The sequence below is a fragment of the Exophiala oligosperma genome (genome assembly GCF_000835515.1).
Source record: "Exophiala oligosperma strain CBS 72588 unplaced genomic scaffold supercont1.9, whole genome shotgun sequence".
In the NCBI taxonomy this organism is placed as follows: Eukaryota; Fungi; Ascomycota; class Eurotiomycetes; order Chaetothyriales; family Herpotrichiellaceae; genus Exophiala; species Exophiala oligosperma.
The window spans coordinates 1,429,460-1,450,350 of NW_015622826.1; the positions used below are offsets into that span (position 1 = coordinate 1,429,460).

The 20,891-nt window shown below is 50.4% G+C and overlaps 8 protein-coding genes across 9 annotated transcripts; 2 read left to right on the plus strand and 6 right to left on the minus strand.

Annotated features, from left to right (window-relative positions):
- The first annotated feature begins 300 nt into the window (after nt 1–300).
- PV06_09078 (uncharacterized protein) lies at nt 301–4,574 on the plus strand. The gene has a single exon (XM_016410487.1). The coding sequence runs from the start codon at nt 609–611 to the stop codon at nt 4,437–4,439; it is 3,831 nt and encodes a 1,276-aa protein (XP_016259509.1). The 5' UTR covers nt 301–608; the 3' UTR covers nt 4,440–4,574.
- PV06_09079 (uncharacterized protein) lies at nt 4,493–7,764 on the minus strand. The gene is made up of 9 exons (XM_016410488.1): nt 7,365–7,764; nt 6,777–7,303; nt 6,680–6,724; nt 6,550–6,622; nt 6,198–6,471; nt 6,020–6,122; nt 5,819–5,955; nt 5,504–5,723; nt 4,493–5,340 (listed from the first exon to the last, which is right to left on the minus strand). Exons 1-9 carry the CDS (start codon nt 7,564–7,566, stop codon nt 4,768–4,770), a joined length of 2,154 nt encoding a protein of 717 aa, XP_016259510.1. The 5' UTR covers nt 7,567–7,764; the 3' UTR covers nt 4,493–4,767.
- Nucleotides 7,765–8,039: 275 nt separating this feature from the next.
- On the plus strand, nt 8,040–10,925 carry PV06_09080 (uncharacterized protein). The gene is made up of 5 exons (XM_016410489.1): nt 8,040–9,480; nt 9,526–9,768; nt 9,857–10,090; nt 10,218–10,421; nt 10,567–10,925. The coding sequence occupies exons 1-5, from the start codon at nt 8,265–8,267 to the stop codon at nt 10,680–10,682; spliced, it is 2,013 nt and encodes a 670-aa protein (XP_016259511.1). The 5' UTR covers nt 8,040–8,264; the 3' UTR covers nt 10,683–10,925.
- PV06_09081 (uncharacterized protein) lies at nt 10,805–12,616 on the minus strand. The gene has a single exon (XM_016410490.1). The coding sequence runs from the start codon at nt 12,384–12,386 to the stop codon at nt 11,484–11,486; it is 903 nt and encodes a 300-aa protein (XP_016259512.1). The 5' UTR covers nt 12,387–12,616; the 3' UTR covers nt 10,805–11,483.
- Nucleotides 12,617–13,045: 429 nt separating this feature from the next.
- PV06_09082 (uncharacterized protein) lies at nt 13,046–15,349 on the minus strand. Its single transcript, XM_016410491.1, has 5 exons — nt 14,991–15,349; nt 14,729–14,934; nt 14,517–14,679; nt 13,704–14,463; nt 13,046–13,652 (listed from the first exon to the last, which is right to left on the minus strand). The coding sequence occupies exons 1-5, from the start codon at nt 15,046–15,048 to the stop codon at nt 13,628–13,630; spliced, it is 1,212 nt and encodes a 403-aa protein (XP_016259513.1). The 5' UTR covers nt 15,049–15,349; the 3' UTR covers nt 13,046–13,627.
- Nucleotides 15,350–15,666: 317 nt separating this feature from the next.
- On the minus strand, nt 15,667–17,537 carry PV06_09083. Of its 2 annotated transcripts, XM_016410493.1 has the most exons (2): nt 17,140–17,537; nt 15,667–17,081 (listed from the first exon to the last, which is right to left on the minus strand). In XM_016410493.1, exon 2 carries the CDS (start codon nt 17,024–17,026, stop codon nt 15,761–15,763), a length of 1,266 nt encoding a protein of 421 aa, XP_016259515.1. In that variant the 5' UTR covers nt 17,027–17,081; nt 17,140–17,537; the 3' UTR covers nt 15,667–15,760. The 2 variants fall into 2 exon arrangements, with proteins under 2 accessions (XP_016259515.1, XP_016259514.1); XM_016410492.1 differs by having other exon boundaries at nt 15,667–17,537.
- Nucleotides 17,538–18,034: 497 nt separating this feature from the next.
- PV06_09084 (60S ribosomal protein L32) lies at nt 18,035–18,913 on the minus strand. Its single transcript, XM_016410494.1, has 3 exons — nt 18,853–18,913; nt 18,640–18,804; nt 18,035–18,522 (listed from the first exon to the last, which is right to left on the minus strand). Exons 2-3 carry the CDS (start codon nt 18,802–18,804, stop codon nt 18,292–18,294), a joined length of 396 nt encoding a protein of 131 aa, XP_016259516.1. The 5' UTR covers nt 18,853–18,913; the 3' UTR covers nt 18,035–18,291.
- Nucleotides 18,914–19,139: 226 nt separating this feature from the next.
- On the minus strand, nt 19,140–20,667 carry PV06_09085 (uncharacterized protein). The gene is made up of 4 exons (XM_016410495.1): nt 20,333–20,667; nt 20,260–20,285; nt 19,734–20,200; nt 19,140–19,687 (listed from the first exon to the last, which is right to left on the minus strand). Exons 1-4 carry the CDS (start codon nt 20,361–20,363, stop codon nt 19,189–19,191), a joined length of 1,023 nt encoding a protein of 340 aa, XP_016259517.1. The 5' UTR covers nt 20,364–20,667; the 3' UTR covers nt 19,140–19,188.
- Between the last annotated feature and the right edge of the window lie 224 nt (nt 20,668–20,891).

Genomic DNA, 20,891 nt, shown 5'->3' on the forward strand with positions numbered 1-20,891 from the left:
GATAGTCGTGCCAAACCAACCAAGACGTGTCAACCGCGCGGCACATCGAGGGACGGCAAGCAACCCAGAGCTAATTAAACCCACCTAAAAGGGGGCCCTAAACTCCCGGTGGCTTAGGCGCGAGATCAGTGCCACCATTGCCAGAGATGGGCGCTGGCGGGTGCAGATGATTCGACGATGAAGAGCCTGGGGTGCAGGCAAAATTTGGCGATGTGAGCCTCACACGTCATTCGCGCATGGGCGTTTTGTATGTCACTTTTTCCCTCTGTCCTGCGATTGTCGAATATCGACAATCTCGATGTGAATCTTGGTTGCCATCCGCTCCACCATGCCAAAGGACTCTTTGTCCAACTTCCACCATCTTGTTTTGCATTCTTTGTCCTCCTCATCTCCTCTTTCATCCTCATCACAACTATCCTACAAGTGCAATCCTCCTTTCTTCGCCTGCTTTGTCTGCCTTCGTTTGAGCGTTTGCTAGTGGCGCACCCTGATACCCCTCGAGCATCCTACGCGTTGACCCCGTTCCACCTGATCCTCACGAGCCCAGGACGATTTCAGTCATGATATTTCCTGTTCAGAGCACCATTACCCAGCTAGAATAATACGTCATGTCATCTCTCAATTCAACCTTCAACTTGGGTGGCAACACCACGGCCAGCGAGTCCAGGACTGGACAGACTGCGGGTCAGTTTGCCGCCTCCTTAGTTACCTCCATAGCCATCTTCGCTATTGAAGTGGCCCTCTTCCTCCTCATCAAAGATCGATTTGCTCGAATCTACCAGCCGAGAACATATCTCGTACCAGAAAGAGAGCGGACAATCCCAACACCCCCTGGCTGGTGGAAGTGGATCAAACCAGTCTTCGTCACCTCGAATTCCGAATTCGTGCAGAAGTGCGGTTTGGACGCATACTTCTTCCTGCGCTACCTCCGCACGTTACTCAAGATCTTCATTCCTGCGACATTGGTCATATTACCCATCCTCATCCCCTTGAATGTAGTCGGTGGAAGAGGTGCAGACTTTGCCACGGGAAAGCACGAGAATGCCTCCAACGTCACTGGTCTGGATCAGCTTGCTTGGGGAAACGTGGCCCCCGATCATACTGGGCGTTACTGGGCACACTGGCTTCTTGCCTTGGCCCTGATAGTCTGGGTCTGTTATGTTGCATATGACGAGCTACGATGCTATATTCGTATGCGGCAAGCGTACCTGACATCACCTCAACATCGACTGCGAGCATCGGCCACCACCGTTCTCGTGAGTTCAATTCCTCAGAAATGGTGCTCCGTCGAAGCACTTGATGGACTGTACGACGTGTTCCCTGGCGGTCTCAGGAACATCTGGATCAACAGAAATTTCGATGAACTGAGCGCCAAAATCAAGCAAAGAGACGACCTTGCTGCTACACTCGAAGCTGCTGAGACTGATCTCATCAAAAAGTGTTTCAAGAAAAATGAAGAAAATATCAAGAAAGCCGAGAAGGAATCGGGCAAAAAGATTTCGAAGCGGGAAAAGAATCTTCGAACCACCATCAGAAACGAAGCTGGTGACCAGGCTGCCCATGGTCATGGTGTTAGCTCAGGCAACCCTCATCAGGTCAACCACAATCTTCGTGATGCACTCGATGGTAACGATGATCGGTCTTCATCGTCTAGCGACGACGAAGAGATCGACGAAGAGAGAAAACAAAACAAGAAACCCGCATTACCAATCCCTGTGCTAGGCGAAAGTATCACGGCGGTTACACATGGTTTGGATACCATCGGAAATAGAATTATGGGTGGCATCCGGGGTGTCAATAAAGGAGTCAACGATACCATCAATACTACTAATGGATTCGTGGCTTCGGGCGCAGACCAGGGCCGATCCTCTGGCGACAAGTCATGCGACGAGCAAGAGAAGTTCGAGTCCGATGATTACGCGCGGAATGCTTTACATCAACAGAAATCGCGTGATGCTCATGACGCATCAACAATCAGGCAGATCACAGCTGAAAATCGTGGACGCTCACTGGAAAAATCTGGGAAGCGCGAGTTGCCGTCCAGCCCAATCTCTCAATCTAGTACAATGAGAGACGAGAAGACCAAGTCCCAGAAGCCGCTCACCAATATCGAGAAGTTCATGAAACACGTTGGACTAGGGCCAGATGAAAAGGAACCAGTTGACTACCCATCTGCTTTCGAGTGGAACTTCGAACACGATCCCGATGACGCACTCTGGCGACGGTATCTGGAAGAAAAAGATCGCGACACCATGAGATTGCCAATTTTCGGTTGGCAGTGGATGCCTTCGCTACCCTTGATCGGTGAAAAGGTCGACACCATCCGCTATTGCCGCAAAGAAGTAGCTAGGCTCAACGTCGAGATTGAAGACGACCAGGCACATCCCGAGCGATTTCCTCTGATGAATTCCGCATTCATTCAATTCAACCATCAGGTGGCGGCCCACATGGCGTGTCAAACTGTCAGTCATCACATTCCAAAGCACATGGCTCCTCGCATGGTCGAGATCGATCCCAACGATGTCATTTGGGATAACATGTCTATTCCGTGGTGGCAAAACTATATCCGAACTGGCGGTATCATCGCCGTCGTCTCTGGAATGATCATCCTTTGGGCCATCCCAGTTGCTTTTACGTCCGCTCTTTCGCAGCTAGATGTCGCTGCGAAGACTTGGTCTTGGCTCCACTGGGTGCTGAAGATTCCCGCATGGTTCAGAAGTGTCATTCAGGGTGTCCTTCCTCCCGCTCTTCTCGGTCTGCTCACGTTCCTGCTGCCCCTGATCCTTCGATTTCTTTGCAAAGTACAAGGAATCCAGTCTGGAATGTTGGTGGAGATCTCTGTTCAGCGGTACTACTTTGCCTTTCTTTTCGTTCAACTGTTCTTGGTCGTGTCGATCGCGTCTGCGCTGACACAATTCTTCGCGCTGTTCACCAGCTTCGATGGATTCACGAATATTCCTGCGCTATTAGGCACGAACATCCCCAAGGCAAGCAACTACTTCTTCTCCTACATGCTCCTGCAAGCACTGTCGGTGAGCGCGGGAGCTCTGGTACAAGTCGGGTCACTTATTGGGTGGTTCATCCTGGCTCCTCTCTTCGACAGCACGGCTCGTGCCAAGTTCAAACGACAAACGCAATTATCCAATGTTCAATGGGGCACTTTCTTCCCTGTGTACACCAACTTGGCTTGCATCGGTTTGATTTATTCAGTCATCTCACCACTTATCCTCCTTTTCAACATCATCACATTCTCCCTTTTCTGGTTCGTATATCGCTACAACACGCTGTACGTGACGCGGTTTACTCGCGACACGGGCGGTCTACTGTATCCGAACGCCATCAATACCACCTTCGTGGGGTTATATGTCATGGAAATCGCGTTGATCGGCATGTTTTTCTTGGTCAGAGATACGGCCGGTAATGTCGCCTGCACGGGACAAGCAATCGGTATGATTGTGATCCTTATCTTGACTGCAGGGTATCAAATCCTTCTCAACGAAGCCTTCAGTCCGTTGTTCCGATATCTGCCCATCACTCTTGAGGACGATGCGGTTCGAAGAGACCAGGAATTCGCCAGAATCATGCGAAACAAGCAGGGCTTAATTGAAGACGAAAATCAGATCGAGTCTCTTGAAGATCAGCTGGAGCGTAAGGAGCGCCAGGAATTGGAAGATGATCGACACGAACAAGAGTACGAGCTTCAACGTATCAAGGTCGACAAAGAAGCGCGGCTTAAGAGGCAAAGCACAAAACAGTTGGAACTCGACCCTTCTGAATATCAGAACCCTGAGATCGTTATGAGCCTGGACCAGCAGAGTAGAAGCGTTCGCATGGCTAAATCTGTGACTCACAAAGCGACCAATACCACTAAACATCTGGTGGCACGCAATCTGTCGACGAAAGAAAAACGCAAATCATGGGCCGACCGAGACAATACTGCGAATCGGAGAGCATCCAATTTTGGCGAGTGGACTGAAACTCCCTCACAGAGTCGTAGCAGGGCTCCCTCGGAAGTACCTCACGATCGCAAACCACACAAAAGGCGCGTGTCACCTCCTCGAGATGTATTCAATAAATTGAACAATTTCAATCCAATCACTGGAAATGAAAAGGACGTCGAAGCACAGCAAGCTGCACGGAATGAACTTGCCGATGCGCTATTTGCAGGCGTCAGCGACGAATTGGAAGATTTGACACCCGAGGAACGTGATCGATTGGTCCAGAGAGCTTTCCAACACAGTGCACTTCGAGCGCGACGACCTGTGATCTGGATCCCACGCGATGAACTCGGTGTTAGTGATGATGAAGTGCATCGTATGGGAAGCTTCAGCTCTCATATCTGGGTCAGCAATGTCAGACAGGGACTCGATTCGAAGGGCCGATGCGTTTACAGTGGCGCACCGCCTGATTTCAGCGAGCTTGATCTTATTCAGTTGTAGAAGCAGTCAACATTAGCCCAGAGCCAATAGCTCGAGACCAGCCAGACGCAAGTCTAGATACTATTGAATAGTATATTAATGTCCTTATGACTTATGTTATTGTATATACTGTAAGATGAATGATGAACCATTGAGAGACTTTGACAAAGATTTTCCAATCATTGTATTGAAAAGTGATCGTTGATTTGACATGTAATGTCACCAGCTGTCCCAACTCTTGATCGTTGTCTGCTTTGTATCATGAAGAGAAATCCCATCAGGGACTATGAGGAGGAGAAGGAGGGGGAGGCGAGAGGAGTAAGAAGGGGAGCACCGCCAGCAAGGTTCATCAGGACCTTTTCAACAGCAAATCGTCCGTCCGTGATGTCGCCGTGGACGTCCTGGTTAGGGTGTCGTCTTGAGCCCACACCACGTCGATCTGATCATGTTCCGAACTGGCCAGGATATCAGGTTCACCTCTAGGTTTGATTTCGAATCTCAAGTCCGAGGCTCCAACGAGAAGAAACAAATCGAAACTTGTTTCTTTGGTGGTGGGCGTCGTTGTGGCCGCCGCAGTACCACTACCGCCACCACTCGTACCTAGGGCGGACGAAATAGGAGGAGCAGGGCCAGAAGTGGCGTTGGAAATGGATCGTTTGATCAAGGGAGTTGATGCTTTTATCTTATTCGACAAAGCTCCAAAGGTACTGGTGGACTGTGGTTTGTTGGTCACTTTTAATTTTGTCAAGTCGATGGTGATTTCGCAAACTGGTTTCACGGCGCTGTGACTGACGTTGGGAGGTAAACGGTCTCGAGGGTGGTCGGTGGTGACGATCTGGAACGATCGGGGCAACTTTTCGGCCTTTTCGTTCAAAACGATATCGTATTCACGTTTGATTCCTTTGCTGGGGATTGGGATTCCCTGAGCAATCCCAAAAAGGACAATTAGTTTAGTGTTGTGAGTGTTACTGTTACTTGACAGCAACCTTCGTGGTGGTGGTGGTCGTGGTGGTGGTGGTCGTGGTGGTGGTGATGATGATTATGACGGAGGTAAAAGGTCTTACAAAAATCCAGATACTACTTACCTTCTTAATGATCCAATCAATTTGACCTTGAATGTACTTTTTGCCGTCCAATGCAGATATCTCGGGTACGTCTCCTTGTCGAGAATGTTTGAGAGAGTTGTACCTTTCGGCAAAGACGACTCCGTAGCTAACCGGACAACAGACCGATTCGAATATAGGTCCTAGACCCTTCAGTTCTCGGACCCTGTTGTGTACCAGTCCTTGGACGACGGATAGTTCTCTGTGTCATGTGTTCACGAGTTAGAAATCGCGCTCTCCGTGGGTTATGGGGAAGATGATGATCCCTTGAACAAAAAGAGAGAATATGCGGCATACGGTTCAGGAGCAGTAAGAATGTCCAAGTCGAGAGATATCGACCTATGCTTTTCTCGTTTCTTGTTGCTGAAATACGCCTTCATCCGATCTTGATAGTAGACGTTCCATGCGAATCCTCCGGATAGTACGACACGGTCCTGTTAGAGTCAAAAGTTAGAAAATCATGATCCGAAAGTCGAAGGTAACCAAAAGCACTCGTACGATTTTCTCGCCCTTGTGTTCCCTAGCCAATGCCTCTAGTTGACTGTCGATTATTGCCAGTATGTCATTGACGGCGGTGTTGAACCACTCTTCGAGGAGCTTTCTGTTGTTTGAAATTATTAGTACCGCTTTTCTTTCTTGCCGTTGATTTGGGTGTTGAGAAGAAAGATAGACTCACGGGCGTATTCGGAAACAAATCTCCTGCGACCCTTTTCCACCCAACTCAAAGTCCTCCGATGGAGGTTGAAGGCCGTTCATGCCGGGTACAGGCAAGAGGTAATATCCCTCTTGTTTCGATCTGCCGTAGTCGTGTTTGATGTTTGAAAAGCCTGCTTGAACGGCCTCCAAGGCCCAGATAACACTGTCCTTGCCTAGGTTCTCAATACTTCTCATTTTCGATATCAAATGGTCGAGAGCAGCTTGATCGATACTTGCTGCTCCAGCAGGGGCACCTAGTGCAGGATGTCAGTAGAGATACTTACACACACACCCAAAAACATGAAAACTTCCTGAAATGCCCGCATACATACCTTCATCATACGTCAAGGGCTTTATGCGTCCTGCCTCTCTTTCAGAGGACACGAATTTGAAGATGTTGACGTCCTGAAAAAAATTGTCAGCCCATCTTTGTCCGAGTCAACAGTACAGAGCGATGCTTACGGCTGTACCTCCACCGGTGTCGCAGACCAAGACGACATCGCCTTTCTACGCGGTCGTTAGTACAGGTACTCGAGACCGAGCGATTACTCAGTCACACCTTGAACCTGTCCTGTCCTGTTTCCACCGCCGAGGCCGCAGCTTCACTCATGCCAATGATACCTCTTCTGTACTGTGTCTTGCCGACAACCTCGCGAATGGTTTGCTTGACCTCGTTCAAGGTATCGGCGTCACGATTCCACGTCGTAGGAACACTAAAGACATACTCGATCCTGAGTTTCTTGAAGTCGTTGATCTGTTTGGCAAGCGAGGCCTCGACGTGAGCATGTACTTGGGTGAGAAAGTCCTTGAAATAACGCCGAGCATTTTCAACTTCATGGCCGTGGGCAGCAGGGCCGACATCACGAGTCGACATGGCGTTCTTGAACAGCCTTTTCGTCCGGATCCTTTCGTCCTGCGAGGCCAGAGCCTTGCACTCGGCACCCCACAGCTGTACAGTGTTGCCGCCACTGTAGATGAGCTCGGTGGGCACCTTTTCCAGGCTACTGTTCTGACCCGGCCATCTTCGCATCTGCCGTAATTGAGACCAGTCGGTTGTCATCTCGTTGAAAAGAGCCCACGCGACTCCTTGTGTAACAATTAGCCACCCTTCTCTCTCAGGGTTGTGCGATGTATGTGCCAAACTTGCCTGTACAGGTCATTCCAAAGTCGATTCCACAGACAAGATCGGGCTGCCACTGGTGGCTGGCCGGTTGACTATCTGGCGGCGCCATGGCGGGTCCTTCTGTGTACAGACCAACCTCGACGAAGCGTGATCGAGGTGGTGAATTGTGTTGACTGACACCAAATGAAGTCTCGCTCGTTGTACATGTGGAGACGTTGTTATTCATCAGGCACGTGGACAGACTCGCCGCAACATTCTATTTTCGGATCCTGGACGCGGCGTTTCGTGGTGTTTGTGCAACATTGGAAAGTCATCGGCCTGTGGAAGAGTGCCGCAGGAAGAATGTTTCGGCTGGTTGCAGAACAATATTCATGGCGAGGCTGGATTGTGTTTTTTCCCTGAAATCTAATGATGAGAGATGATGATATCCGATTATCTGAGCTGCTGATCAGACTTGTTCTGATCCTGTTTAGTGATTAACCTGGTTGATGAGCCCCTCCATACACCATCGACGAACCCAGAGCCTTGTCTGTGCTGGGGGCCAAAAGTGGCGTCCATTGTCAGTCATGATTGGGCTTTGGCTATCTTGACCATGTTCACCATGCACAGCGACGTCATATCACATCGACATGGGTTGTGCATCTTGTCGAGACCCTGAGGCAGTGCAGGAGGACTACGAGTTGCTCGTACTCCGTGTTGAATTTGTGTAACTCACATCAATACGTGTAGTTAGACGGGGAAGAAGAGAAAAAGAAAAACATTCCGGACCTTCATAAACTTCATTCCCACGAGGACAGCTGTGTTTACGAACAGGCGCAATGGGAGAACAATCTCTCCCTTGTGCTCATGGCCAACGTCATCATTGCACAGGTACCAGGTGAACACACTCATACGATCTAATATTCGACCTCGACAATTTCTACCATGCCTTCCATCCGAGCTCTATCAAGGCGCTTCACCTCAGGGGATGTTTCAGATAAGCAGCGTCCTGTAACGCCACCTCCACCATATACTTTCGATGAAGAAGAAGAGATATGCTGTACGAAGGACGAGAAGGGAAGCGATCCTTCCAATCGTCTAGAGAAGAATCCTGCATCTCTGAACATTAAATTTGATCCTGTACCCGATCTCTCTTTAACGAACCCCACCGCCTCCAGCAGTGATGACTCTACTCCAGCCACGTCTAAATCAGGTCTGTCAAAGAAGCAAATGGCCAAAAATTACTTTCTCGATTTCTGCTACTTTCCAGACGACTATGATCAACGCCTGGTCAATTATCCCGACACGCAGCTCAAGAAACAAGAAGCCGTCAAGACCAGGATATGCTATTCATCCATGTGTTCGATCATCAGCGGCACAGCCTTTGCCGTGCCCTCACACGGTGCATCGGCGGGGATCTGTGTCTGGGCAGCGCGGAGGTGGTACGTCGCCGCGAAGAAGTTGAAGTTCATCAAAGCCGAACTCGTTAATCGAGGCATCGAACTCCGACCCTTCCTCCATCGAGACTGGATCATTCCAGCGTCCGTGGCCATAACGTGTCTTGCGGTGGGCATGGGCGTGGACTTTGGTCTTGCCGGGGCAGTCCCCCTGGGACACGCTGACCACACTCTCAACGGTGGAGGACAGATTCAGCCAGACTCTGGCACGGCCACTCAGGGTCTACAACACGCCGGCAATGTGCCCGTGACGCACGCCACTGATCCCGCTCTGCAGCAGCACGGCGGTACGGCCAGCCATGTCCATTCTATCCTCGATCCACAGCCCGGAGCAGCTGGCGAATGGCACGAGAGTCTACACGAAAAGATACAAACCGCCGCACAGAACTGGGGCTCGGGATTTCGAGACCAGGTGCAGTCTTTGTTCGGGCCCACTCACCACGCCATATCATCCGGTTGCACTCCAGATCAGACGTACGAAGGCGCCGCGGCGTGGATCGCTGGCGCACAGTCGGCCCAGCTGGTCGAGAAGGAGATCATGGCCTTGCTCAGCATGCAAGCCGTACAGCAAGTGTGCGAACGTCTCGACTACGAAAGTATCCTGCCCAAGTACAACCACAACATAACTTGCAACAGTCTCCCTTGGGCCACCGACATCATCTGTTCGCGATGTGAGACGAATGTTTCACGAGGGAGGTTCTATCGTGAGTGGACCATCCCATCCCGCCTCGGACTTGCTAATTGAATAGATTGCTGCGACTGTCCCGGGAGTGACTCTCAAGCCGACGATGAGTTCAATCTGTGTCTGAAATGCCACGAAGAATCTTCCGCGTGCAGAGACCCAAAGCACACTCTGCAACTTCGCCAGACGGCCCTACCAGGCCGATACGTCCTCCCTTCCGGCTCGACCAAACTGATCAAAGACATCGCCGGGCCGGCAAAGTTGAGTTGTACTTTTTGTTCTACCCGGATCACGCGAGGTTGGCATTACGGTAAGCGTACATCATATCCGTGCTCTGTATTCAATTTTCGGCTCCGAGACGTTTGCACAATCATTTTAACACAATACACACTACCCAGACTGTCTCGAATGCCGCAAGACCAAGAACCAATACACACTCTGCATCCGCTGTTACGAATCCGGTCGCACATGCCCCGGCGACGACACCCACAACCTCTACGCCTTTCCTCGAGCAAAGTTCGCCTCTTACAACCAGGATGCACCGTACCAGAAACAACAAAAAGGTCAAGCGCCCACAGGACAGGCGACTTGCTCTGATTGTCATGCCAGAATTGACAAGGGGGCGTTTTACCGTAAGTTTGTACCTCTCCAACACACGCATACACCTACACCTACACTGTATTCCGCCGAACCCACATGATTTGTCCATCTTGACTACAAAACACTTTGATCTCTAACGTCGATTGTATTGGAATTCAGATTGCTCAAAATGCAAAGGCGGTACATTCGACTTATGCGACGAGTGTTTCGAGCTAGGCGAACACTGTCTCGACAATGATCACGTCCTCGTCAAGTTTTATGCGTGGAAATACTTCAGACATGTCGACAAGACATTAAAACCGAGTTGGAAGTGCTCGAACGAACGGTGTATCAAACCAGATGGGAAGGATGATTTCTTCTTTGGTAAGTCTTTGTCATTTTTGCCTCTTCAATAATTGTCGACTCAACAGCTCCTCCCTGCCCTACATCGTGACACGCCTTGGGAGCGCCATATGTATGCTATATACCACCGTACGATAGCAAAGACTAATGCGTCCAATTTACTCAGGTTGTCGAAAAGAAGAATGTCAGGATGGACGTCATGAAATTTGTCCACCTTGTTATTTTAGTGATGTCCTCTGTCCGGTCAAGGAGCATGAAATGTTCAAGTGTGTATTTGTATAGAAATTGGCGGGTCAAGGATTGCTAGAAAAAGGGACATTACGTATTCCCTGTATGAGCCAGACACAAAAAGAGAAAATCCCTGCCCCAAAATAAGTACCTACTCGGTGCAGCAGGTGAATGGGCAATTCTCAATCATTGATCTGTCCGTTGCGAACCTATGCTGACTTGTAGAGCACTTACATCGTGCGTAACAAGACATTTCCAACCTTTATCTGTACAGTATATGAATCCGATTTCTCCTCCTCCTCCCCTTCCAACTAACTACCTGTGCCTCTGTTCTTGTAACTATAGTAATACTAAGATCGTTATCATGGTATTTGACCAAAGGTATCCATCCATCCCATGAATGTACGATGATGGCGGTGTTCTACCACCGATCTCAAGCAACAAGACTGCTGCTCTCTGACAGTGACCTGGGAAATGATCAAGTCATCTCTTGTTGTGACGTTGATCCGATCAACAAATGTCTGCATCTGGGAATGCCGTTCACAACACCCACGATCGTCTGGAGTCGATGCTGCTGCTGCTGCTGCTCCTGTCTGTGTAGTCTTTTCCGGCGTGACCGATCGATGTGAGCTTCTCACCCGGAAAGCTGACTGGGAGAACAACTGACAGTGCCTTTTCTTTGTAAGCGACCAGTTCGAAACGTCGTTCAATGTCGTTCGGTTGGGTCCATGATTCTCTCACCAGACAGAGCCAAAGGACCATTTTCGTCGAGAAAATTTGGGCACTAGATCTCCAACAATCAAAGTTGTTGTGCATTGTACACACAGCCTTGTGTGTGATTTGGGACTGACCCCCTCAAGGTCCGACCATGGCTCTTACACGCTCGATCCTGGTGATCGCCTTCTCCAACCTTTCCAGCCTCTTTCTCTTGTCGACGTCTCTCTGCTCGAGCACCTTGACACGTTCCTCCAACTTTGCGCGCGCCTTCCGCTCCGTCGCGACCATCTCGTTTGCCTGCCCGAACAACTGTGCCGTCAACTCCTCAAGCTCGCTCTGTGCGTTGGACAGGTTCGTCTCGGCGCGCTGCCGCAGCGACCTTTCCTCGTCCAGGGACGACTGAAGTGACGAGAGGGTTATGACTTGTGAATCCGACTGCGCCGTCTGTAGAGTCGGCATGGGCTGATTTGCGCCCGAATACGGAGTTTTCGGCGGGGAGAGGGCATTGTTCGTGTATGCGACGTTGTTGTTGGTGTTGTTCTGAGGGAACGTTCCCGTGTTGGGTGTCATGGGTTGTCCCGAGTTTGATTCTTTTCGTCTCCCCGGGAATAAAGCGCTCAGACTCGCCAGGCGAGACAATTGTTGTGGCGGCTGCTGCTGCTGTTGTTGTTGACCTCCCAATGCCGGCCCTGGACCTTCCATTGGAGGACTGCCGACCTGCTGCTGCTGCTGTGATCGAGCATAGGCGGTTTCGCGCAAATACCTTATTTCATCTTCATAGTCTGCAAGTTTGTCCACGGCCGATGTGGCCTTCGCGTTTAGCAGTCTGACCTGCGCTTCGAGATCTAGGATGCGACGATGAGCTTCGGCGGGATCGTTCGATAGACCGGTCGGAGGAGGAGGGAAATGGTATCCGCATGACGGACAGGACGAGGCGGCGAGAACCGCCTCGGAGGCGTAAGCTTCGGTCGTCGTCGAGGCTGAAAATGGCGGCGGCGGACTCATGATTGCGCTTGGTAACAGGATGGTCGAGGTGGCCATTTCACACAACTCTCACACTCTGACCCTCTCGCCCACTCTCACACACAGTCTCTCTCACTGGCCACGAGAGGCGCCGAGGCTGGTACAGGTACAAGTACACGCACAAGTACAAGTTGAAGGGAGCAATTCGGTTGCGGTGATTGAGTCTATCAAGGCTGATTAACCACAAGGACAGAAAAAAAGTTGTGGTGACTTTGTTAAAGAAGCGCGTGTGATCGGTTCACGTTCAGGTTCTGGAGAAACGCGAAAGTTGGGGCGCTGCCCCTAATTATAACGAGTACAAAGGAGGAGGGCGCCTTGAAGAATTCCAACACTCTCACATACACCAAAACATCCCAACGGACTGTAAACAAATGATATAAACAACACAAGCAAAATTCACGTAAAAGAAGTACCTGTGTCACTCCAGCTAGCATTGCACTTTTTTGAAGCCCCCGACGCTTGAATCTCAGATCCTGTCACAGTGGGTGTTTCGGCGGCTGTCAAACGAGAGTGACTAGCCAAGGGATCCGAAGATCATTTCTGAGACACACCCGGGATATTTACCGAAAGACGCGGAGGTCCAGCAGCTCTTCGCGCCCATCGTTCTCACGCGTAAAGAGTTGGGAAAAGGGTACGAGTGCGGACAAGTCCTCGCATGTTATTTGTACCGAGTACTTCCCGGATGTAGGCACAGATCAACTGGAGATTAAATAACCAATCTTCTAGCCTCTGTCTGGTACATAGTAGGCTTAAGAAGGACACATCTATTCTCTCGATACTCGTATAGTATAGCACATCCTCATGCCCTCCGTCTCGAGCGTGACCATCGGTACATGGATACCATACCAGGATGGCAAACACCAGAGATAGACTATCTGAGCCAGTGTCGATTGTGCAGACTGTAAACGTCCTAGGCAATTCGAGGTAAGAAAAATGGGTATTGGATTCTGTACAGGTACAAAACCCGAAGCAAGTTCCGGGTTCTGGGTTGGAACAAAATTCTCTTTTCGACGAGACATGGCAGGTCGTTTATAAAGACGAACAGCCATCGACAGAAATTTTGAAAAGGGATCTGGATAGTAAAAACAACTGCGCGGATGTTTCGACGCGAAAGCCAACTCTTTCCTTTCTCTACCACACAAACATCAATTCGCTGTAGGCTCCGTTCGATCGTTAAAAACTGAACAGCAGGTATCTCTTTGAAAGTAAAATCCAACAACAATAAATAGCGTCAACTCGATTTGTCACACACAATTCTTTTAAAAGAAATAAGGAATGGCGGCCCTAGATGTAACGTTAGTGTCAGCTATTAACTCAGCAACTTCATCAACTTACGCAATAGCCAAAGTCGCTGTCACTCCCAAGACTGCTCTCGTTCTCACTTTTTCCCTCTTCAGCTTCTCCTCAAGTACTCTGGCTTTCTTCGCTGGCTGTGCCGGAAGTTCTGCGTCGATATCTGAGGGTTCTGGATCTTGGGCTTTGCGCTTCTTTGCGATCTTGGGAGAGCTCTCTAGGGTTTTCGCCTCTTCTACCATTTTCCTGGCTGTCTCCAGCATCTTCTCCGTATCCTCGGGGAGGGGTAGTTCTGGGGATCCTGCAGGCATCTCTACCGTCACATTTGTGTGCGTCGTCTCTGTCGTTCCCTCAACTTCTACTGACTGGTCAACTTCCACCTTGACTGTTTCGTCTGTAGGGCTGGATGCGAGCCCGGGTGCCCCTGGAGAGCCAGCCTTGGGCTCCGTCTCTGCAACGGACGCAGCGTCATCCAAAGCTGACTGCAGAGTAGCGCTTGCCGCATTAGCATGCGCGATGTTGGCTTCCTTCTGGGCTTTTGTTTGTCGCTTTCTAGGCGAAGCATTGGTCTTCTTTGAGGGAGTGGCTGCTACGGTGGCTTTCGTTGGTGATGACGACCTCGTCGACCTCGACCGAGGTGTTTTGGTTGGTGCCTGTAACTTTGTCTTGTCGCCAGGCAAATCAAATTTTGGAGGGGGCGCAATCGGTTTCTTGGAGCTGGAAGGCGCCTGTGTGATCTCGGTGGGATCAAGCAATGCACGGATCCAGTCCGTGAGGCCATATTCAGAGGCCAGTCCTAGTGCTGCATTGTCTCGTCAGCCTCGCTCGAGTCGGGGGCAGATCGTAGCGTCGTACCAAATTGAGGCGCCACCCAAACGTTACCAGCGATCTCATCCTGGCTTGTGGAGTCGAGCTCCTTCAGATAGTCACGTTCTGCCTTCTCTTCCGCGTGGGTAGCCCAGGGAAATGCTATCTTGAACATGCCGGTGGCGCTCACGAAGCCATCCTTACTTCTCCTCTGCGACCATGTCAGATTCTCGGGTCTATACAGCTTTTGTCCATCGTACCATAAGAAAGTATGTCTCGGGCGTAGGGTTAGTCTGGGTTGTGAATATCTCGGACCCGCTAAGGTCATCCGGCAAAGGAGCTCGTAGATGGGCATATTCGAACGGTCCAAGGTTTTCCGCCTTGGTCGCATTCGAGGTGCCTACTTGGCCCGGTTTAACAGTGAGCTTCGTCTTGCCCAGCCTTCGGCGACCGAGGAGATCATCGTCTGTACCCTCGTCAGTACCACTCCACGATGTAAATCTTCAACGGTAGCGCGCTCACATGAAGGCGCTGTGCCAGGCGCAACAAGGGGGTTGCGCTTTCCAGGAAGGGATCGCATGTCGACAAGAAAATATTCAGGGCTTCGAGGAGTACAAGTCGTGTAGAGCGCGGCGAAGTTGATGCGCAAGCAGGGAAGAAGAAAGACAAGTGTGCGATCGCTGGCGCAACCGGGAGGATGAGAAGCGACAAAACACAAAAGATGGGCACGATTGGAGGTGGTAGTCGAGCGGTGAGTTGTCCTTATGCGACTCAATGAAGCATCAGGCAACGCGACCAAAAGAGATGGAAGGTAATGAGAGCAGCGCGCGATTATTGGAGAAGAGGGAATGAGGGTGGAAGAGGTTGCAGCTTCGTCACTTTTGGAACGGGGGGTGGCAGGGGAGCATAACGAGGGAACGATGAGTATTGGGGGATCAGGGCACCGGGACTCGATCATTGACATCCAGGGGTCTTGGTTGGTCGGAGGCTGCTAGATTAGCCCTACTAATTGCTGCTAGGGCCATGGATGCAATTATACGCTTAGTTCGCGCAGGGACCCCTAGCTATTTCCTAGGCATCAGATCAACCCTCTAAGGCGTCGCTTCGAGAGGGGAGGCTGGGGACTTTTTCTCACCACCCACGAGTTCATCGAGGTACTTGAGAGCCACGCTCGGTGCAGTGCAGAGGAGGGACGGATATCCGTAGAACTTGACTGAAATGTACTTCTGAACACATCTATGGTGTCATCGCATTTCCATAACAGGCCTGCGGCCTCTGCGACACCTTTCATCTCACACTTCTCCCTTGTTCTTCTTCGCCCCAAGCAGATTCCTGCTCTTCTCATCTTCTCTCTCGTCACCTATCTCCAGAGTCTCGTCTCCTCGATATTCCCATTCGTCAATATCTCGTGGGCCATCATGACCCTCGGGCGGTAAAGCCCATTGAGGTACAGGACTGCGATAGCTCCAGCTTCCCGGCGTAAGGTCAGCATACGACAAGGCATGGAGGTAGATGCCCAGCTCATGCGGTCCAGGATCTGAGTAAAGCGGAGTGTCGCATATTGCGCATTTCTCTCCAGTCATCTTCTCACCTTTCCGCTTGTTGTAGTCTGCAACCATTTCATCGTGTGCCTTGACAAATGCTCCGTATTGAGGGTCGTCGTGCATCGGGTTCTCACCAGAGCCAGCCAGCGACCCAGCATGCAAAGTGCCTTCTGGTAATGGTTTGAAGTTCAATTTGTCTTGTGCATCTTTCAATCTTGCTGCTTCTGACACCGTCATTTGCTGTGTCTGCTCTGTCCTCGCTGCTTGTCGTTGCTGCTCGTAAGATAACGAGTCCGAAACCTCTGTCTTCCCGATCTTCTTCAATTTGGCTATGATTTCCTCGTCGTTCTCCCCTGTTGATTCGTTCTTCGCAAGAGACGGTCCAAACACTGCCCTATTACTGTAGATCGGATCATTGGTAATCGGGTGTCCAAGAAACTGCAAATGGACTCGAATTTGATGCGTGCGCCCAGTCAAGGGCAGGCAATGAACGATGCTATATCCTTCATTCTCTGTCCCAGATATCGCCGGCGCAGGTTGGGCTCCTGTCGCACCAGTCGAAACACCTGATGAGTCGGTACCGCTCGAGGTATGCGGCTTGCTCGTAGGATAGTATGCTAACCTTCTGAACAAAGTCTTTGCAGATTTTCCGCTTGCTCTGGCTCTATTCAGGCCTACGATAGGACTGATTTGTAGGATACTCTCCTCACACTTGACCACACCACCTCTCATAGAATCGCCGTCCCAACCCTCGCCGTCCGGAAATCGACCCTTGACCCTGGCGACATATTCCTTGCGCACCGTACGGCCGCGAAGTTTCTCGCTGATGACCTCAGCTTCTTTGCTGGTTTTGCCAATGAACATAATCCCGCTGGTCAATCGGTCGAGTCTGTTGCATGGCAGCGGTTTGAAACCAAGCTGTCTTTCTGCTTTCATGATCTCAACGACCGAGTTGTAGTTGTAGCGACCCGCAGGATGGACAGGTACGCCGGCTGGCTTATCGATCACGATCATATCATCTGTTTCGTGGATGACTCGGACAGGCTGCGCCGTCACCGGCGGCTCATGTCTGTGAAGGGTGTGTGAGATGACATCTCCATTCTGAACAATGGTATGGACATCATTACATGGCTTGCCATTGATTATGATTTGCCCTGCCTCTATCGCTTCTTTGTAATATTCCCTGGTTCGGTCACGAAATTCTGCTGCGAAGATGTCCAGAATCTCTCGGCCTCGCCATCGTTGTTTGCAGTATGTATTGTACGTGAAATGGTAAGGTGCAACCCGACGCAGGCCATTCTCAACAAAATACGGTTTGGGGAGTGTGCCAGCAGGGGTTATGGCAACGTCTGGAGGAGGCGGTAGGGGTACTCGGTTGTCTTCGAAAGACGCCGCACGCAATTCGCTCGTGATCAAGGCCATGCCTGGATTCGAAGCAGGTTTGGGAACTCGTCCCTTACTTGCCAGATAGGCAATTATACGTGCTGAAGGAGCCAGCGAATGTATTTAGGAATGTAGGATCTGCTCCGTGAAAGGTGGACTGCGACGGTTGGCTGTTGAGAGACGAATCTTTTTTTGCCGGGAGAATTTCTTCCTTGCGGCAGCAGTAGTTCCTGTGCACTGCACCCGACTACGACTCTATACCTTCAGAATGACTCTTTCGCTTATCTTCTAATTATCAGTTATGGTATACTATAGGTCGCATTGGTGAACGTTGGACTGGGCAGGAAAAGGGACTCGATCGCTTGCCCGGCATCAGACGATAAACGAGACACACACTCGCTGACTACCTAGTGCACAAGCGACACAATCTCTATGTTCATGGGAGGAGTTGTAATGCTCGTGGGATGTAGATGCACGATGTGGGAATGTAGACTGGGCGATATAGTCCAGATCAGAGGGTTAAACCTGCCCTCCCAAAGCACCGAACTGTCCTGGTGCCAGCGCAACAGCAACCATCCATAGGTAGTAATCACTGCAAAATGTCGTGCGGTTAGCTAAAAGGAGGCGAGGAATACTGGGCTCTCGATAATGAAGATCTGGTATCATTTTGCAGTCCGAAGGAAAATTGGCTGAAATGGTATCATTTTCTTTTTTGTTTTCTTCAGGCCGACCAGATGCATTGGATCGAGCCCAAGAATGAGCAGCAGCCGTAAGATTGACAAACTCCATCATCCTAGACATGCTAGATCCATCGAGGCCGCGCTTTGATTGACCTCATTTATCATCCTTTCATCCACCCAGAAAGCCATATCAACACATCCTCAGTATTCTCCAGCTCATGACTCGGTGGTGATCTTAGCCTTGGGGTTGGTAACCTTGACGCCCAGAGCCTTTGCCTTGGCGACGATTTCGACTCGCTTTCTCGAAGAAACAGCGGATGCGATCTCGGCGGCATATGTTCGGTTGTGCATGAGGAGGATTTCGACATCGCGGGCGTTGTGAACGAGGAATGCTCGGTGGCCTGAGGGCATCATGTGTCGGGTCTTCTTGTTTGAGCCAAAACCGATCTACACAGAAAGTCTGTTAGCCTCCCACTCCATGAAGTCGAAGTTTTCCCACAAAATTCTCATGTAGTCGGGATCACATCTTCAACCTCTTCCCAGGCTTTCGAGAGTATAACGTACCGATGGCATGACCATTTGGCCCTTAAATCGTCTTCGGACTCGGTTGTCGATACCCTTTGGTTTTCTCCATGCTGATGGCACGCACTTGAATCTGTCGGACTGGTGTCTGAACCACGACTTGGGGTGCTTCTTGACGATAGGAACGTGCTTCTTTGCGGACACCATCTTCGCTACTGTCAGCTTCTGCAAATCGACAATGCAGGAATTATTTACCTTGCCGGTGTTGTGGGATGAATAGCTGAAGCAAAGTCGGAAAGGTTGAGATTGAAGTCAGTGGTTTCCTCAAGTGCGCAGTTTGCGCCTTCCTCAATTTCTGCGCCAAGACTTACATTGTGTGGAAGGTCGCCAATAATGCGCTAAACCATTTTTAGCGTAGTTCGCTTTAGAGACACTCCATATCGATACGTCTACTCCGTACGAGTACAGTCAATGGCAAGTACCAGGATTAAGAGAAACAAGTACCATACTAGTACTGATTGCAACTCTCATCAATGAGGTATTATTCATTCAACATTTCATCGACGTGTGCCTGATATCTAAAGCCCTATTTTACACTTCTTGATGTTGCAGCTTTATTGGAGCGCCGTCTTGCTCTCCACTTCTCAACATGGCTTCAATGAGCTCAAGATCGGCCAACGCCTCTTCAGGAGATTGCAGTTCGTTGACCTTGCCAGCTGCAAGCGCTTCACCCCAAGCGCGCACCTCGGGAGGCACGCCAGTCCTTTCGTCCTCAATTTCGTCAACCTTGTCATCAATGGTGACCTTATTTTTAGAGATACTGACAAAGCCGTTCTCTGTCGCGACCGTCCACTCACTCCCCTTTGCAGTGGTGCCGAATGAGATTGAAATAGTTCCAACCGCGCCCTTCTTGCTCTTCGCAGTAGCTTCGACCGTATCCACCGGTGGCAGATGCTCTTGCAGAAGGGCAGAGTGCGCCGATATCGATACTAGTGGGTTATCCTTGCCTAGCATCAATCGAAGCGCTGCAGTAAAGTGAACTCCGCCATCAAGCAAGAAACCACCCTGGTGAGTAGGAACCTTACGCCATCTGTCCCGTGTCAGTATCTCGTCCTGAGAATGCCTTATGTACTCACGAAGTTTCAAAATACTTTCCACCCTGGACCATCGTCTGCATCCGACATCTAAATGTCAATTGCCGACCCTTAGGTCTGACTGCCTCCGCAGCGTGCACGAATGAACTTGTATATCTGACATTCTCGGCGACTCCCCACGTTACTCCCTTGGGTGCTATCTCGGATCGATACCACTTGATCAATTCGACCGCATCCTGAACATTTTCGGCGACAGGCTTCTCGGAGAGGACATGTTTGCCAGCAAGTAACGCTTTCCGAATGTACTCTGGCTGGTTTTTGATAGGCAGGGCGATGATGACAGCTCCAATGTCTGAACGTGTGAGCAAGTTGTCCAATGACTTTCCGGCACCCGAGTCGTCAGAGTAGATGTCGACTTTGGACTCGTCGACTTCTAAAGTCTTTGCCGACTTCAGCGATCGGGAGTAGACCGCCTTCAAAGTGAGGTCCTTGGCAGCCTCAATAGCAGGCTAGAATCCAGGGCATGTTAGCCAGAGGAGGGTGATACCCATCAGGTAGTTCTACCAACCTTATGCTCCTCCCTGGCGAAGATTCCTGAGATTGTTAGAACCACGTCGACAAAGCTATGAAGAAGACTGTACCTCCACCCAAGATGGCGACTCCTATCGTCATGTTGTGTAGGCAACGATGTTATTTGGCTGCAGTATTATTATTCCGATCTCGGCAAAACCTTTCCTTGTCGAAGGGATAGACTCGACGGAAACAGTCCTGATATATTGTATCGGTGCAATGAGGGGCAGAGAAGGGCGATAGGTATTATTATGTACACCCACCTCTGCACCACGCACACGGCTGAGAAAATTACCCGATTAGGCAACTCCGCCGACTAGTCTGCAAAACGCACCAAGGGCTCGAACTCGGCCATCTCAACCAGCCTATTTTACTGTGATGCAATTTAGCCGCAATACAATGCCACCGATATCTGATAATATGACAAAGGACAAGGAAGTGTCACAGACAGCAAAGACGGTGAACACGGGGTTGTACGGCGCCGACGTCCGGAGCTGTAGGCGAGTCACGTGCATGGGCTATGAATGGCCGTGGCCAAAAATCACGTCACGATCGTTGGGAATTATTACTCGAAAAGTGAATCGACATTTCAAAATTCGCCATATCCGAGCAATGGGAAATAACACGCCA